The 18,188-nt window shown below is 41.1% G+C and overlaps 1 protein-coding gene across 2 annotated transcripts in view; it reads left to right on the plus strand.

Moving 5' to 3' along the window:
• Window positions 1–18,188, plus strand: part of PPIG (peptidylprolyl isomerase G) — a 48,436-nt gene continuing 30,248 nt past the window's right edge. The window contains exons 1-8 of one of the 2 annotated variants that reach the window (XM_045032637.1): window positions 1–331; window positions 11,095–11,174; window positions 11,284–11,358; window positions 14,208–14,315; window positions 15,143–15,187; window positions 16,150–16,237; window positions 17,555–17,584; window positions 17,729–17,868. In XM_045032637.1, the coding sequence (XP_044888572.1) occupies window positions 11,114–11,174; window positions 11,284–11,358; window positions 14,208–14,315; window positions 15,143–15,187; window positions 16,150–16,237; window positions 17,555–17,584; window positions 17,729–17,868 (547 nt within the window). In that variant the 5' untranslated portion in view covers window positions 1–331; window positions 11,095–11,113. Of the gene's footprint in view, window positions 332–8,949; window positions 9,087–11,094; window positions 11,175–11,283; window positions 11,359–14,207; window positions 14,316–15,142; window positions 15,188–16,149; window positions 16,238–17,554; window positions 17,585–17,728; window positions 17,869–18,188 lie in introns of those variants that run through there. The other variant, XM_045032638.1, reaches the window with a different exon arrangement.

Raw genomic sequence — 18,188 nt, forward strand, 5'->3', positions numbered from 1 at the left:
AGGTCCGCGCTCACGCCCAGGCAGGCGGCCCAGCCGAGCGGAGTGGATGAGGGGGCGGAGCCGCTCTGACGGCGGAAGGAGGCGGGGAGCGGCCCCCCTAACCACTGTGGGCTCCGAGCGGCCGATTTGGCCGCCTCAGCACAGCCGGGTCGGGGTTTACCGCGACCGTTGCACCCACCCCGCCGGTGCCCCGTCCGGTCACCATCCACCCAACGCCGCCGCTGGCGTTCCTGCTCCCGCCCTCCACTGACGCAGTCTGTGCCGCACCAGCTCCTAACATGGCGGCGGCGAGGCAGTGAGGAGCGCGGGCTGCGAGCCGGGCCGCGAGCGGGTGAGTGCTGGGGCGCTGCGGGGAGTCTGTCCCGCCGAGCCCCATGCGGGCGAGGGCCTCAGCGCCATAGTGGGAGCCGGGGCCTGCACCCCTCACCAAGGGGCGGGAGTTACCGCTCCGTCCCGGGAAGGGGCCCACCCCATGTTGGGCCGCAGGGGCTTTAGCCCGCCGAGGGGCTCAGCCTGCTTGTGACGGGCTTGGGGAAAGGGTGGGGGGTGACCCGGTCCTAAGGGAGACGAGGAAGGTCTTGTGGCCCGTCTGGCCTGAGAAGAAAGGGGGCATTGAGTGGCAGGGAATAAGCTGCAAATTGGAGGGAAGTTAGAGGAGGGAGGTGTGGAGGGTCATGGGCGAGATCCAAGTGGGGTGGGATTAGTTACAAATGGGGGATCGTGGTGAATGGCGTTTTTTAAAATTAGCTCCTTGGAGCAGGACAGGAGCCTTTTCTCCACGCAGGCTGGTGATGTGCTGCTGGCCACATTTTCAGTCCTCCAGTCATAAATCATTAGTGATAATTCCAGCCGCTGGTACACACGGGGCCGTGTTCCGTGCCTGCTTCAGAGTTTGAATGAATCCTCTCTCTTCTCCTCTAGCAGGCAAAATCACCAGACTCTCTGCTTGCCACATGGCCTCCTCCCCTCTGCAGGCCTCTGGAACAGGAGATGTTGCTTTGAAGGATTCCCCAGGTCTGGCTGGAGGGTCCCCTCTCTGTCTTTTAGTTTGAAGGGCTGCCCCAAAGCTGTGCATAGATTTTTTTGTAATAGTAACTGAGACATCAGTTATAGACTCATTTTGCTTGCAGGCATTAATTAACTGAAAGTAGAAAATATTAGATATGTATGACAATATGTTTAGCAGAGCCATTAGGATAGTATGAATGAAGGAGATTTCAAAAAGTAAGATGATACATGGCTTGTTGAAATACACATAGCTACATCTTCCATTCCAAGGCTAAATATTGCCTTAAAACTCCTTCCCAGTGAAGGAATTGCCTCCCATAAATATATGGGACTTGGTAAGGTATCTCTGGTAACTAATTGAGCCCCTGAAGCCCTTTAAGTTCTGGTTATCACCTGTATTTGTGCATAGGGGAATATGAGCCAGACTCTTTTTAGACTCATAGATTTTTATCACCAAAAGGGACCATCAAGATCAGTTAATCTGACCTGCACATTGCAGACCACAGAACCTCGCCCACCCACTTCTTTTCATTTTAAATCCATTTTGTAAAATGCTTGTATGTTCTTTTAAGAGAAAATATTTATTTGCTCCCTATTATCTACAGAGGAGGCCACATACTTGAGCTCTGTGGGGCAGGGACAGTTTGGTTGTTTTTTAATTGTGTTTTTATGGTGCCTGGCACTATGGAGTCTTGGGGCTTGTCTACACTTAAAGCACTGTTGGGGCAGAGCTGGAGCGCTTAGTGCCAATGGGAGAGCTGCTACCCCAAGGGGCGGTAGCTATGTAGATGGGAGAAGCCATCCTGTCGACATAGTGGTATCTACACAGGGAGTTCAGGCCGTATAACTGCGTTGCTTAGGGTTTTGGATTTTATACCGACATGATTTCATAGTGTAGACCAGGGCTTGGTCTGTGACTGGTAATCCTAGGCATTACCACAATCAGAATAACAACAACTGAGCTTGAATCTCAAGCACTCTCCATGAAGCATTACCCTATTTTAACTTTAGCTCAGTTTACATTGTATTGAATTAGTCAGTTTTATTTACTAGTTATTTGTTCAGTCAGAACAAGTGTATACAGCCAGTCCAGTATGAAGGAGGTGTATGAGGAGCAGCAACAATGATAATGCCTTGATGAGTGAGCCTGCTGTCCAATTATCTGTTGGGAAAAGGTGCTAGGTTTCCTACCATTGTGCTGACTATCTGCTAATCTTTAGTATCTAACAATTTCTCTTCTCCTCTGTAGTCCCTGAACCTACTGTCTTGAGGTTGCTCTGGCTGCTCTATTTCTAGAAGATTTCGCTGCCAGATTCCTTTTTTTTTTTTTTTAAATCCTTCTTCCCCAAAGCTTGATTTTGTGTAGTTTTCAAAAACAGAATCTGCATAGTAAAATGACATGGTTCTTGTCCTGTCCTTGCTGGTCCCAAAGTTATGAATAGCAGAAATGAAACTGATTAGAGTGGTTGATTTCACTCTGCTGTGTTTTGGAAAGTCAAGGGCAGCAACAAATGCACTGAAGCATCTGAAGACAGAAGAACCATAGGGGCTAGAAACCTTATTGTTAATGCACATCTAAATTCTGCACCTTCCCAACCGCTCCTGAGAGATGTAGCTATACTGACCTAGCCCCTGTGTAGACAGCTCTAGGTCAGTGGCAGAATTCTTCCACTGGGCTTAGCTACTGCCTCTTGGGGAGGTGTATTACCTACGCCAAAGGAAGAATCCTTGCCATTGGAGTAGGTAGTGTGTATACCAGGGGTTGGCAACCTATGGCACACGTGCCAAAGATGGCACACAAACCAATTTTTAATGGCACACTTCTGCCTGCCGGAGTCCCGAGGACACACAGCCAGTGAGGGGCAGAGCCTGCGCTCCCCGAGAGAGGAGCCGCCTCAGCAGTCTGCTGTGGGTTCCCGCGGCCCCTCACCCAGCGAGGAGCCCTACCCGGGGGCACGGAGGGGCCCGCTCACCTGGGCCGCCTTGGTATAGCTTGCCATGGTGGATTGGCAGTGCGCCGGGGGGAGCGGGTTCGCTACGGGACCCGGTCCTTACTTTCAGTGGCAGGAAATGGAGGCAGGAGAGGCCGGCGGCGGCAACAGCGCCGGCGGCTGAGCGTCCCCGGGAGGAGGCGCCCGGCCACGGCCATGGATGACCTGCTGTTCGTGAGCTGAGAGGAGCGGAGAGCCCCATGGCCTGGCGGCGCTGAGCATGTAGCAGGTCCGGGCAAACGGGAATTGGTGGTGGCCAGAGAGCCCTGGGACGAGGAGCTTGCATACTGCGGGGTCATGCGCCGCCCAGAGCGGCTCCTCCAGACACAGCCAGAGGGGACTCTCTTGCTGCGGGGCGCTAGTTGCGCTCGTGCGGTGCGCCGCGGGGCCCTGAGTGGGTGAGACGGCTGGGGGCCTCAGGAGTGAGGGGGAGCTCTGCCCTGACCCCCACACACACACACCCAGCCCTCTGCCCTGAGCCCATTATCCCCCTCATACGCATCCAGCCCTCTGCTTGACTCCTTCACCCCCCACCCACAACCCCAGCCCTGACACCTGCACCCCCCTCACATGCCCCCAGCCCTCTGCCCTGACTCTTGCATCCCCACCCTGAGCACCAAATGGGAGCTCCTGCACCCCCCACACACACACATTCCCACCTGCACCCTTCACACCAAATGGGAGCTGCAGTGCCCCACACCCAAACCTCCTGCCCCAACCTTGAGCCCCGTCCCTCATTCTAGTTTCTGGCCAGACCCTTCACCCCCAGCCCTGTGCTCAGTCCACTCCCACCCTTAGCTCAGTGCAGAGAGAGGAAGAGAATGGGCCAGAACCAGGGAGAAGGTAGGTACCCACTGTATGTGGGCAGGGCCGGGACCCCAGATTGGCAGCGGGCTGAGAGGTTCCAGCAGTCAGGATCCCGGCTGGCAGGAGCCAGTGGATGGAACCCCTGAGTGGCAGTGGGCTGAGTGGCTCAGCCCACTGCTGGTCTGGGGTCCAGACCACCGGCCCCGCACAGCCCACTGCTGGTCTGCAATTCTGGCTGCCAGAGCCTTGCCAGCCGGGGTCCCGGCCGCAGGCCCCGCTCAGCCCACTGCTGGCCTATGTCAACAGAACCCCAGGCCGGCGGCGGGCCAAGCGGGCCAGCGGCATAAGATAAACATTTTAATTTAATTTTAAATGAAGCTTCTTTAAAATTTTGAAAACCTTGTTTATTTTACAATACAACAATAGTTTAGTTATATAATATATAGACTTATAGAGAGAGACCTTCTAAAAAAACATTAAAATGTATTACCAGCACGCGAAATCTTAAATTAAAGTGAATAAATGAAGACTCGGCACACCGCTTCTGAAAGGTTGCCGACCCCTGTGACCATAGACATACCATATATAAAGGTCATTTTCTACTATTGATCTTTTTGCAAATATCTCTTTGACACACACACCCACTGCCATGGGCCTATACTCTGGGTGGATCCTGAGGCAAGTATTTGGTCCTAAATGTATACACTGGTTCACAGATCATAATTACAAATGTAATTTATCTCTTCTATTACAAATGGAATTTTCCCTTCTGTACTAGAGGGAGGCTGTGAAGGATGGAGCCCCTGAACAGTTCAGGGACAGCACTTAGGTTGGAATCCCAGCATTCCTTTGGGGAAGGGGTGAGGGATGAGGGAGAGATAGGTTGGCCTCTCACCAAAGTGTTTTCCTGGACATGCTGTTTATGTGGCGGGAAATCTTTTGTGTTGGTCTTTGGTTAGTAAATTAATCCTTTGACAGTTTCGTGTCTGGTAAATGTTTCAAAACTTGTGAGTGAGATAATGGTAGTGAAGGTATGTGCAAGTGGGGGAGAAAGAAAGTAGTGGAATACATTTAAATAAGAGACATAGGGTTTATTGAAAGATTATTGGGAGAGAAATGGGATAAAGATAAATAAAGGGGGATGAGATAGAGAACACAGGACGAAAGGGATATAGCAGTTGAAGAAAGAAAGAAAAAAGAGGAGATAACATTGAAAACAATGTAGAAAAAGATACAGCATGATCAGTTTTAGGAAGGGAGAATGGAGTGAAGGAAAATAAGGTATAGGAAAAATAAGGCAACTTGTATTATAAAAAAAAATTATAGAAAATTGACAATATGTTATCAGTGACAAAGTGTGAAACTGTTTTATTCATTTAAACTGTAGTGGGCATAGCTTTGTTAGAAGGGTGATGTAGGTATTTTAACCCTAATTAGTCAAATTATTCCTTGGGTGAACTGTGTTTAGACTATTAGGCTTCTGATTTTTCGTTTAAGCAATACACACAGATAAAACAAAATGAAAAAGAAATATTGGTGTTTATCCAATAAACACTGGAAATGGTTACTTGTCTCTAAGGGCTTGTCTACATGGAGCAGTAATACAGACCACGGGGCTGTAGCAGGGCAGTTTACCCCTTTAAAGCCTGCAGAGCCAGGGAGCAGTAAGCCCTGAGTTATGGAGAAGCCCACCAGGTAGGTGTTGTGTACCAGCTGATCCAGCTAAGAAGTAGCTAACAGCTGGCTCTGATTTCCAGCTGGAAGACATAAGGGAGGGCCAGAAGAAGCAACAGAAGGCTGCAACAGGGCAGGTAGGGCCTTGAAGTTCCCCAGAGGCTAAGGAACAGCTGTGACCCTTGAGCTGCTGGGGCCAGAGCAGTATCAGTCCAGTTAAGGACTGTCACTTTTGTTACTTCTCTGTGTTCCTTGCGTTTGTGTGACAGAAGAGTAAAAGAGCCTGCACAGAAAGCTGAAACAGGGTTTCCACATAGCTGACTGTTTTGTCCCTTGAGCTGGTGAACAGATGCAAACTCACCAGCCTACAGGGAGTGTGATTTCTAAAGTGCACTAATGTGTTGCACATTAATTGGTCTGTATAGACCCTCCTAGTGTACATTAAATGTTCGAAACAGTACTACATTAAAGCATAGTATAGAACACTACAAATAGATTACTCATCACAGTATATGCTACTGTATAATATGTTACTCATTACAATATATATAAAGAGAGCCTGAAAACCTGCAATTTTTAGACATCTACATAAAACTAAAAAATTGCTGAAGAGAAACCCTGAAAAATGTAATGAATAAATCCCAAAAACCAGAAGCCCTAATTATGATCCTTTACATGCTCACAAACTTTGAAAAAATCTTTGGGGCTAAAAATTTCTCTGTGCCCCACCCACCCACTCTTCTGTTCCTATGTGTCCCTGGATCTCCTCCCTCTGTCCCCATGTGTGTCTGTGTCCCCACCCAGCCACCCCCTGTCCCTATGTAGCTCTGTACCCTGCCTCATCACCATGTGGCCTTGCACCTCCCTCCCCTCTGTGGACCTGTGCCTCTACTCCCATTCAGCCCCTGCCCCAGTCTGTCCTCCCCCATTAGCCCTTATGAGTTCCAGTCTGACCCCCTCCCCCGCAGCACCCCACCCTGTATGTCTCCCCAAAGCCCCTGTCTCCTGACCTGGCCCTCTGCAAAGAAGGCAGCTCTTTCTCTTCCCTCGCTGGCAGGGAGCTGCTGCTTTGTTCTATCGCCACAGTGCCCTCTGGAGGGCAAAAGGCAGAACTGCAGCAACATTTCAGCAGAAACTTTTTTTTCTGTGCAAAAATTTAAAAATATGCAGGGCTCATTAATTATGCATAGTAGCGCAGAATTCCCCCAGGAGTATATTCTATATTGCTACATATGCATTGTCCTAAGGATTCTATTTTGTTTGCTTTAAGAAGTTAGTGAGCCAGTGCAAACTATTACAAGGCAAGCATTTTTTTCTAAAGATTATTTATTTTTTTCTTAAATCATCTTCAGGATAAAAAGACTTACAATACCTTATATTTTATTTCTTCAATCGATTCTAGTAGTTTGTAAGTAAACTTGTTTCGTTTTAAAAAGCAAATGAGTTTGTTCCGTTCTTATTTTTGGCATTCACAATCCAGAGGTTATTCATGATTTAGACACATTCATTCCTCCGCAATGTAGGCAGAAGGCAGCTTGGGCTTCCTTATTAGTCTTTTTAATTCAGACTCTCTGCTAGACTGCTGCAGGACCACGCTGACTCCAGTTTACTCTGTCTTCACCTGAGAAGGCAGCTGCATGGTCACTGCCCTCCACAACAATGCAAAAAATATGAGAATTTCTCCTCACAAACTCCTGGGAAAATCAGATTAATCAAATTTCAGTAACTGGAATCTGTTGATTTCCTTTGTAGGGCAACCTGAGGATGCTGTGTACTGAATCTGCGAGTGTATATGTTAGTGTGGCCTAGTCCATGCTACCATTTTACTACACTTTCAGTGGGTGCGTTTGGGGAATTATTGCCAGGTTAATAATTATATTATGAGAGAGAACTTTACTTTACTTGTAGATAACATATTTTGAGGAATTTTCTTGATCTGAATCATTGTAAAAACTTAAGCTAGGATGTCAGGGATGGTGTGCTAGGCTAGAGTAGGATACTTGGAATCATTAAATGCAGAAACAGATATAGATTAATATTAATAGCCTAATAAGTATGCAAAATTTGTGAATATATTTCATCATAGAAAATTTAAAGTTGGAAATACACTTCTAACATTCTGATACGTTTTTGTATGTTGGCTTACAATATTGAAAATGTTTCGTGGCTTTTTGTTAATGTCAAGGAATTGAGAGTTAAGGTTCCATAAAACTAACTTTTAACCTGAACTCCAACTTACTATCCATCAGTATGAGTAAGGGTATATCATGCTCAATATGACAATAACTTTAGACATTTTTCAGTAACTGACAGTAAATAATAATGTAATACTTTCTACACGTATGCTGGCTGCAGTCTCTCCTTCATAGAAAAGAGTTTGTCTTAGTTTCAATGAATGTGTTATAGAGGGGAGCCAAGGAGAGAGGGCGATAAGGTCCAAGAGAGAGGATGATAGTAGAAGGAAAGTATTGGCAAAGGGCACAGTGTGGGAAGAGTGACACTGTGAAATGAAGTGAGAGAACAATTATTGTACTAATAAAGAAGGAATATATACTAAAATATAGACAGGAAAAGACACACCAAGATAGTCAACATGAAGAAAGAAACAGTGCCATGAAAGGGAAAGAACAAACACAAGAGATAAAAAGCTGAAAATGTGTTTATTAATTGCTATAAAGCTTAATGCAAAACTGTTACAATTACCTACTCAAAATGTGTTCTGTTTTTAAAAGAAACCAATAGAATGGGTTGGGTGGCCTATAATTAGGGCAGCTCCTGGGGTTATAATTAGGGCAGCTCCAGGATGCTAGGATGATCGGCATCTTAAAAATATTTGCAACATTAAATGTCAATATTGTCAATGATTTGGTGATCATGATAAACTGTTTTTACATTTTGACCCTTAGTTTTTTGGCGTTTATAGCACAAGTCCCAGTCAGACATTTCTGCAGTGGCCTTTGCCCATCTTACGCAATTGCAAGGAATTTAACAATACAAAGTAGTAAAATACAAAGTGTTGCTTATTTTTTTAATAAAATTTCTAAAATATAACTAATGCAGCTTACAATAGTTACAGGAATAGCCTATCACTTAAAAGATTACTAAGTCCCTCCACTGGACTCAATTAGCGCTGACTCAAATTCACTGACTAGTGTTGGCCAAATATTTGTGGGGGGGGGGCGGGGGAGATAGGAGGTGGGAAGGGCTTGGGGATATTCACAAAACGGCTGGAGGTGGCAGAAAGGTATTGGTGCATTATAACCTTTGTCCCAGTGATTATTTTGCATTAATGGCAATTCATAGTCTTTCATAATGACAATGACTATTCACTGGGCTAGGAAAAGAGAATGAGAACCACTCTACAGGCTGGCGGTTAGGGCAGTCACCTAGGATGTGGGAGATCCACGTTCAAGTCCTTGTTCCAATAATGCTAATTATTTAGATGCAGTGGAACAGCTTCAACAGGAGCAACTGAGATAAACCTATACCAGAATATCCCAAGGCCCAGTGGTTAGGGCGCTCTCCTGCAGTGTGGGAGACCTGAGTGCAAATCGCTTCTCCATATCAGGCAGAGGGAAAATGGAACTTTGGTCTCTCACATCCCAGGTGAGTATTCTAACTATTAGGCCTAATGGTTATAAGGGAGGCATCACTGCCTCCACTTGTTTTGTGTTTTTTACACTTTTTGGATTCAGTTCAACCCAAACCCAACTTTTCTTCAAAAAAAAATTTTTTTTTTAACTGCCAACAAACTGAAAAATCAGTTATGCTCAGCTCTACTGCTTAAGAATTACAAAGACCATAGGCTGAAAGATGTATATCAGTAACTGTGCACAACTATTACAAGGCAGGGACCATATACCTTGTAAACTCTGTAAGCAGCTGTTGCAAAATATGTAAACAAATAGCTATGCTGCTTCCCTTTTCAGTATAAATAGTGAAGGGTAACAGGATCCAAGTATTTGTCATATGCAAAAAAAATTTTTAGGCTAGTCAATTTCTTTTATTTGGTATAAGGTTCACTGAGGTTTTAAACTTGCATCTCTTCCAATTTAATCTCAGGAGTGTCTTATTTCCCATTCTCCATATGGTACTTTAATATGAACTTAATATTGTCCATCTTATGTAAATCTGTGCCATTTGACTTCTGTTTACTGAATAGTCCTTCAAAAATATTCTGATTTCTTATTATGGCCAGTAAGAATTTCTCTCTCATACTAGGGAATTGTTTGCTTTTCTTGGCAAATAGTTCAGAGATAATCTTAATAAGTTGCCTGAGTGCACAGACCTTCTGTCTCAAAGTTAACTCCTTCTCTCCACCTCATGCCCCCCCTTGTCACTTGATTCAGCCTTGGGCAGGGCCGGCTCCAGGCACCAGCCCAGCAAGCAGCTACTTGGGACGGCCAAAGGAGAGGGGCGGCACGTCTGGGTCTTTGGCGGCAATTCGGTGGCGGGTCCCTCACTCCCTCTCGGAGCGAAGGACCAGCTGCTGAATTGCTGCCAAAGACTGAAGCGACGGCAGTAGAGCTGCAGATCGCGATCCCGGCTTTTTTTTTTTCTTTTCCTTTTTGCTGCTTGGGGCAGCAAAAACACCAGAGCTGGCCCTGGCCTTGGGTCTGAAGATCCAAGGCCTCTGGGAGCAAATTATCAAAGTACTCTACTGTGTCTTAACCTTTTACCCAGCTAGGAGACCGGAAGATCCTACATTGTTTGTCTTGTTCCCACTTTTTTCCAAATCCTCTCATTTTTCAAGTATGTTCTTATAAAGCCAGTTAGGAAGTTGGATGACATTCTCATCAACTGATGCCTTATTCTCCCTCGCAGTTTTCTTGTATGCTTTCCTCTTTTAAAAAAAAAAAAAAAAAGCTGTGGGACAGTTTTCACTTCAGGATTCAATCTAAGTAAACATGAATGAACTCAGTATTGCCAAACCCAAGCATTCAAAATCATGAGTCTGGCTGCCCAAAATCCAAGATTGGCTTAAATCACAAGATTTAAAAAATAATGCATTATTGAGCCTTTAGAATACATTCCTTCATGTTTACAAGCTTTACTCTGCAACCATGAGAACTGGAATTTTTTTAAATAAAAAGAGAGGTCTTTTGATCTCTTTGATTCACCAAAATTGGTGATTGTAAACTCTTAGCCTTTGAAACAGGGACAGTCTTTTTGTTGTGTGTTTGTACGGCATCTAACACAATGGCACCCTGGTCCATGACTGGGACTCCAGTGTGTAATACAAACAGTGATAATCCCTTGACTGGTGTTGCAGGAAAAATGCAGTATTTTGTGTTTTTCTTAAAGTTCCAGAAAGTTTTGCAAGAGTTGGTAACAATGTGAAGTTAAACTTAACGTGCACAGAAAACAGTTTTTAAGTTATTTTTCCTTTTCGTCCTAAAGAACAAAGATTAACAGCTCCTAGACTTTCATATTTAAAACAAGTTGAGAGCAAAAATGCCACCTGTCTCAGCACTCAGTTTTGCTCATTTATATTTCAGGATGACCACACTTTTTGTCATTCATAAAAAGCTTTTAGGTTGAGATCGAGTGAATATATAGTTTCACTACACAGGGGAGAAAAACTCAAAGGTTTTTGTATTTTTGTTATTTACAGTCTTAAAGCTTTTGAAGCCATGGGAATCAAGGTCCAGCGGCCACGTTGCTTTTTTGACATAGCCATCAACAATGTACCTGGTGAGAAAAATAATTTCTAGCCTATATTATTTTAAATTAATATAAATATTTAATGGTCAAATGAAGACAGATATAATTTAACTTTATAAATGTGTGGGATTTTTTTCAGCTGGAAGAGTGGTCTTTGAATTGTTTTCTGATGTGTGCCCAAAGACATGTGAGAATTTTCGCTGCCTTTGCACAGGTTTGTAGATATTTATGATTTTTAACTTAATTCAATATCGGTTAGTTTCATATTGTGAATTATTATATTCAACAGAATCCCCTGTAGATATCCAATGATTATCACTTTTGCATACCAGAAAATGAAAGTAAACGTTAAAATAATGGGTCTTGGTCTCTCTAGAGATTTAACATCGGTGTCTTGTGTGCATTTAATGCAGCACTTGCAGTTGTGGCATCAGTTAGTACATGGAGCATATGCTAATCAAACTTTTTTAAATAAAAAATTAGAGTTTTGTATTTAAATTTGATTCTTTTAATTTAAATACAGTTTTTTTAAATAAAACTATTTAAAATTAAATATGAAATTTACAACCTGTTTTAAGATTTAAATTTACTGTAATCTATTACAATTGTTAATTTAAAATACAAAAAATAATATTAAGTAGTATTGCTGGTAAGTTTTAAAGAAAGTAAAATCACTGACTTTTTGTGTAAGTCACTTGCTAAGCACCTGGAACCAGAGCTTGTTGAAGTGCTAAACAAGCTTTTGACAGCTGTAGCCTCTACTGCAGGTGCGGAGAGAATGTTTTCTTCATTTCAGTTAATTCAAAGTAAATAACTATAGGAGATGGAAAAAAGTAGGACCAGTTTACCAGTTTGAATCTATGTAGAAAAATGTGTATGATAGGATGAGATTTACTAGTTCTGAAATTTCAAAGGACTTGGTGAACAGAAACAATCAGTTCAATTCACAGATAATACTTCCTTTGTTTCATAGATCAGTTTTAAATGCAAAACATGTTTTATGAACTTTGTCTTGTGTCTACTTTTAAAGTAGTTTTTATTTAATAATAAAATAATTAAAATGCTGGGTTTATGCATTTGAATTGAATTTGAATTTCCATCCAAATAGAGTTTGACACAAATCACAATAAAAAAGAATAATCTAAAATAGGAAAGTCTTCATTCACTGTTTTTCTAACATAATAAAAATGTAAAAATTAAGGCTTTAATAATTGCAAGTTAAGTTATATAATTGATTAAATTAGTGTGTGTGTATATAGTGTATCCTGCTGGTTAGCAAAAAGAAGCACCAATGTTGGTGTCAAAGGTTATATTTATTTGGAAATCAACATGTTTTAATGGTTACCACCTAATGAGAATCAACTTTTCTTGAGAAAAGTTATTTGAAAGTACAAATGCAAAACAACTTGATTAAAATCATCAATTTTAATCCTGTTTTCCTGCTTGTTTGATTTAAATCATGATTAAAGTCAGTGATTTAAATCCATTTGTGCTGGCTGAAACTGTATAATATTAACTAATCCTGAAACTGATAAGCTTACAATAAAGGTAGCCAATGAAAGGTCAGGAAGTTGGGTATTAATGGACTTTCTTCTGACTCCTGTGATATACTGAACTGCCACTAATATTCATGGTCTTTGCTCTCTAAAATTGGCCATCCACTTCTTAGCTATCCCTTTTGGTTTTTCCTTTGTAGCAGATGTGTGGAGATCTCTAATCCCAAATTAAATTCAAATTTCCTGTTTCTTAGTCAAATTACCAGTCCTTTCAAAGCCCTATCGTGGAAATATTTTTGAAATGGCATTTTTATCCTGCTGAATTGCTATTTTAATTGAAGAATACTGATATTGGTCCAAGCCTAGTAATTAAAGTAAAACATTGTTTTAAATGGTGGTTGTGAATCTGACCCAGATTTCTCCAACCTCTGTCAACTTGTTTCCAAGATAACTTTTTAACAAATTTATTTTCTCCTAAAAACTTAGTTCATCACAGTAATGGATTTATAGAAATTCGCTTGTTTTTTCTCCAACTCCAACATTTCCCACCGCCTGCCCCCTCAATATTTTTATTACATTGCAATCTCTCATGAGTTTTTGCTTATCACTTCCATGTCAGAACCAAGTAATATATGTACACATAAAGTAGTTCAAGCTCAGAATTTGAATTTGATCATCTTATTGAAACATTGGGAATGCGTATGGTCAAAAGTGTTTAGAGCAGGGGACTAGGAATCCATTTCTTGGGTTTTCTTCTGGCGATCAGTCCAGAGAAAGATATACTCAACTTTCTGAAAGTGGTGGAACCTTTGCAGGGTTTTCTCAAATGTCTAAAAACTTGTCTTTAGATTATAGGAGACTCTAAGTCAATGTAGTGCTTTTTTAATTTTGGCATTCGTTCAGTTACCTGCCTTTCAGACTTTGCACCTGTTGCCACCAGCAGTGTGTTAGCCTTTTAGGAGTAGTCTTTTAGGTTTTGTCTTGACAGGAAAATTTATACAAGTATAATTTTACCGCCATAGTTATACTGGTATAATTCCCCATGTGGACAGTCTTACTCTGGAATGATAATACATTTAAGGTTCTGAGTGATGCTGGTAAATTTCCCTTGGAGACTTGTGTCCTATCTACAGCTTCACCACAGACTTCCTTTGTGACCGTGGCAAAGTTACCTTGGCCAGATTTTTTCAAAAATGGGTATTGAAATGGTGTAACCCAAGTTTTGAGTGCCCAACCTGAGAGACCTGGGATCTGACTTTCAGACGTGTTGTGCACCCACAGCTCCTAAGACCTTCATTTGGAGCTGTGAACACTCAGCACCTCTGAAAGATGGGTATCGAGAAAATGAGAACCAAAATCAATGGCCAGCTTTGGACTTAATCTACTTGTTTGTGTTCCCATCTACAAAACAGATGTTTGCCTACTTCACAAACTGCTTTGCAAGACTTAATAGTTAATGTTAGTCAGACTGTTAGAGCTCCTCCCATGAAAGGTGTTGCACAGGTGCAAAGTATCTTTTTTTTTATCCCCCCCTTCCTTCCCCGCCTCTTCCCTCTCTCCCTTTTAGGTGAAAAAGGTACTGGAAAATCAACCCAGAAGCCATTGCATTACAAAAGTTGTCTGTTTCACCGAGTTGTGAAAGATTTTATGATCCAAGGAGGTGACTTCAGTGAAGGTAGGACACAACCTTAAAAGAAAACTCCAGTTCTTAAATAGTAAGGTATTTTTAAGGGTCCTGTTCAGCACTCTGTATTCAGATGAAATGTCTGTGAACTTTAAGGTGTGTGTTCTTTGAGTAAGGTGTGCTAAATAGGGCCTTCAAATAAGAACATTTTTATAAATAGCTTTCGGTTCCATTATCTTTATAGCTTGGAGTAGCCTCCCAGTGGAAATTTTTAGTGTAATGCAGTGTAAAGCATTGTATTTCCCAGCAGTAGTCTGGTCTACCCGGGGGTGGGGGTGGGGGGGTTGTGTCGATGTAAGATACACAACTTCAGCTACGGGAATAGCATAGCTGAAGTCGACGTATCTTATTTCAACTTACCTCCTGTCCTTATGGCATGGGATTGACGGCCGCAGCTCCCCTGTCGACTCCGCTTCCGCCTCTCGCCCTGGTGGAGTTCTGGAGTCAATGGGCGCACGTTTGGGGATTGATTTATCGTGTCCAGACGAGACACAATAAATCGATCCCTGATAGATCGATCACTACCCACCGATCCGGCAGGTAGTGTGGACGTACCCTTACCTTGATCTAGAGATATGTGAGACAGTGCAGAATAAATGGAAAAGCAATAACCTGCATTTTCTCAGTCCCATTCTACTTAAGCATAGATATAGCTTCCTATTTGACTGTTCTTGAAGATATTTTGACTTGGATGCAATAATTGAAATATCTTTTATATTATGATACTTTCTTTGAGTCATTAGGCACATCTTGAACTTTAATGATTTATATGTTGACTACATTTATTTGTAATACAATGTATTTTTTTTTCTTTCAAGGAAATGGGAGAGGAGGAGAATCCATTTACGGTGGTTTTTTTGAAGGTAACGTTTTCTTTATCAAGCCAATCTATATATCTTTTCAAATGTGCTGTCTTATAAATATTAAACTTGTAATCCATGGTCCTGCTCCTACCGTCATCTGGGGTCTGTGCATACCAAATCTGAGTCCCATTGGGTTTATTTAGGTTCTGCCTGGGCGCGGTGGTCTTTGCTAGCTGATCTGATATGAAGGCCATAAAGGTTTATTTTGTTTACTTCACAATTTTGTTCAGAAAATGTTCTTGTCTAAATGAGGCTCAAGCTATTCTGATTCAAATTTGTCAACTTTATCAGACTTACATTTGTGCATATCTGATTCTAAACCTGCTATCATGATTAATTTTGTGGCTTCCGTATCCAACTTGATCATCTTAAGTAAATTTATTTTTCTGACAGCAAGCTCCGTGTAAACTCATCCTGGTATCTGAAAGTAAAGCTGCTTATTTGGCTTGACACCAAATTGGATCACCACCATTAATAAAAATTCTTCATCAAAACATAGTTAAAAATTATATTGATGATGCATGAGGTAGAAAAACCCCCAACATTTTGGGCTTCCAAAGATGTATGCATCTGCATGTGCCAACAAGAGTGAAAAATAGCAAAGGCCTGCTCTTATTATACTCAGATGTTGCATGAGTATATGCAGGAAGTACATCTGTTGAGTAAGAGTTTCATTTTTACAGTCACTCTTCATACCATAACTACAATTTAATAGGCAGGTGAAAATAAGAAAGTACATTTATTTTTCTCCTCTTTAAATTCTAGGCATTAGAATGTGAAGCATAGTGTATCCCAAGGACATGACATAATATACCTTATTTTGAAGCTAATTTTTTTAATACTGTTTACTGCAGTGATAAATTTATCTGGGTTGGCTGAGGGGAAAATAGATAAATGCTATTTAACTAATAGAACAAAGTAAATATTTGGTATTTTAAAGCAATCAAAAACACTTTCTCTAGATGAAAGCTTTGCTGTAAAGCACAACAAAGAATTTCTTCTGTCAATGGCCAACAGAGGGAAAGATACAAACGGTTCACAGTTCTTTATGTAAGTATTGTATTATTCTGATATGCATGTTGCTTACAACATTAAGGTTGTAGTAATCATTTAATTATTAAATGGAAAAAGATTTATTTTTTTAATCAAATGTGAACTGGTTTTCCAGATATGAAGCTCCATGCAAAACAGCTGCTTCCTAAAAATGCTTATTTTGGAGATAAACTGATCATTTTTAGCACTCCTTATTGTTTTAGATGAGTGCTTCTCTTGCACACAGAAAAAAAATTCATTAGTTGCTTCTAACTTTGGCAAGTAATGTAAAGCTAATATTCTCAGCAGACTTTTCTCAATTTTGTGTAAAATGTCTTGTCTGCTTAGAGTCTTGGATGGGAAAAGCTCTGGGGATTATGGTAGGGGTGTGTGTGTGTGTGTAGTTGTGGTTTTTGGAAATCATTCTAAGAGCAATCTAATTTTCAAGGAAAAAATAGCCACATAGCTAAATTTATCACCACATATAATAAATCTAAGACTGAATTTATCACAACATATCTACAACAGAGAGATTCCTTTGAATCAGGCTTATCTACAGAAAACATTCTCTCTTGAAATTGATCCCGGTACCTATAATTGATAAAGATCTTTCCTTTAATTAACGTGATGACTTACATGCATCATCTACAAGTAGATAGTTATTTTTGGGTTGCTGACAGACCTTTAGCCTCTTTCAGGCCAGATTCTGATTTCTCTCATGACTGATACTTGCATGCCATGGGATGTCTAGCCCTGGCCTGTGTGGGCTGTAGAAGCTTGTGTGAATCACGTGCATTATCTGTAGGTATAAAGCTCTTCTTGAAGACTCTGTAAGTCAGTTCTAGAGCTACATCAAATGTCATGAAGCAGGTGCCCAGCTGTTTTTCTTTTCTGACTTCTCACTGCTTTCTGTTCTAATGACTATGAGACTATTTGCAGGCTCTTCTGAGGTACAGCTTCATTTTCTTTTTAAATCTCCCCTCAAGTGTTCATTGATTGAATCAATAATAGCATTTTGTGATGCTATGTATACAAGATACTATCTAAAAATTGGATTAATGCTAGAATATTTTCTTTTACTTAAAATTTTTTATCAAACAAAGTAAGGATTTTAGTAGGAACCTTATGTAATGTTTCATTCAGTGATACTTAAACTATAACTACATGGCTGTTATAAATTGAACAAAACAGAATTCTTAATTTATTCATTCAAGATAATTTTTAACTTAATACATGCACTTAATTTTGTTTCAAATGCAGTTTTGTTTCCTTTGTAAAGGGTGCTAACTTTGTTTTTCTCTTTGTTTTAATTATTCCTTTTGATGGTATCAAAAGAACAACCAAGCCTACACCTCACTTAGATGGGTAAATATCTTATCTCCTTTATTTGTGTTTGTGAAGTGGACACTGCTTTGAAAATTTTAGATGCTAAATATTTTTAATCTATTATTGCGGTAGAAAACTTGCATTTTATCTTTTTTATATTTATTTATTTATTTAAAACTTCAGACTTCATGTTGTTTTTGGACAAGTCATCTCAGGACAGGAAGTTGTGAGAGAAATAGAAAACCAGAAAACAGATGCATCTAGTAAACCATATGCTGAAGTACGAATACTGAGTTGTGGAGAGTTGATTCCAAAATCCAAAGGTAAGGTTGAACTACCTATTTCTAACACATGTAAGTGTAGCTTTTTTCCTTGGTTCTTATAATAATAAATAGAAACATGTTTGTAATGGATGGAGAGTTCATAAAGACATTAGTAATTGCCCATAGTAAACTGTGTACCTTCTAGTAACTGAAAAGCTAGTGACAGAGACATTATTAAAGAAATGTCATTTTGTTATATATTTTATCCCAATGCTAAAAAAGAATCTCCCACATAGTCATATGATCAAGCAACCTATAGACAAAATAAATATCAATCTCTAACAGCCTATACGAGTTGGCCCCAGCCGTTCCTCTTCAGT

Source organism: Mauremys mutica, chromosome 10 (genome assembly GCF_020497125.1).
Source record: "Mauremys mutica isolate MM-2020 ecotype Southern chromosome 10, ASM2049712v1, whole genome shotgun sequence".
NCBI lineage: Eukaryota > Metazoa > Chordata > Testudines > Geoemydidae > Mauremys > Mauremys mutica.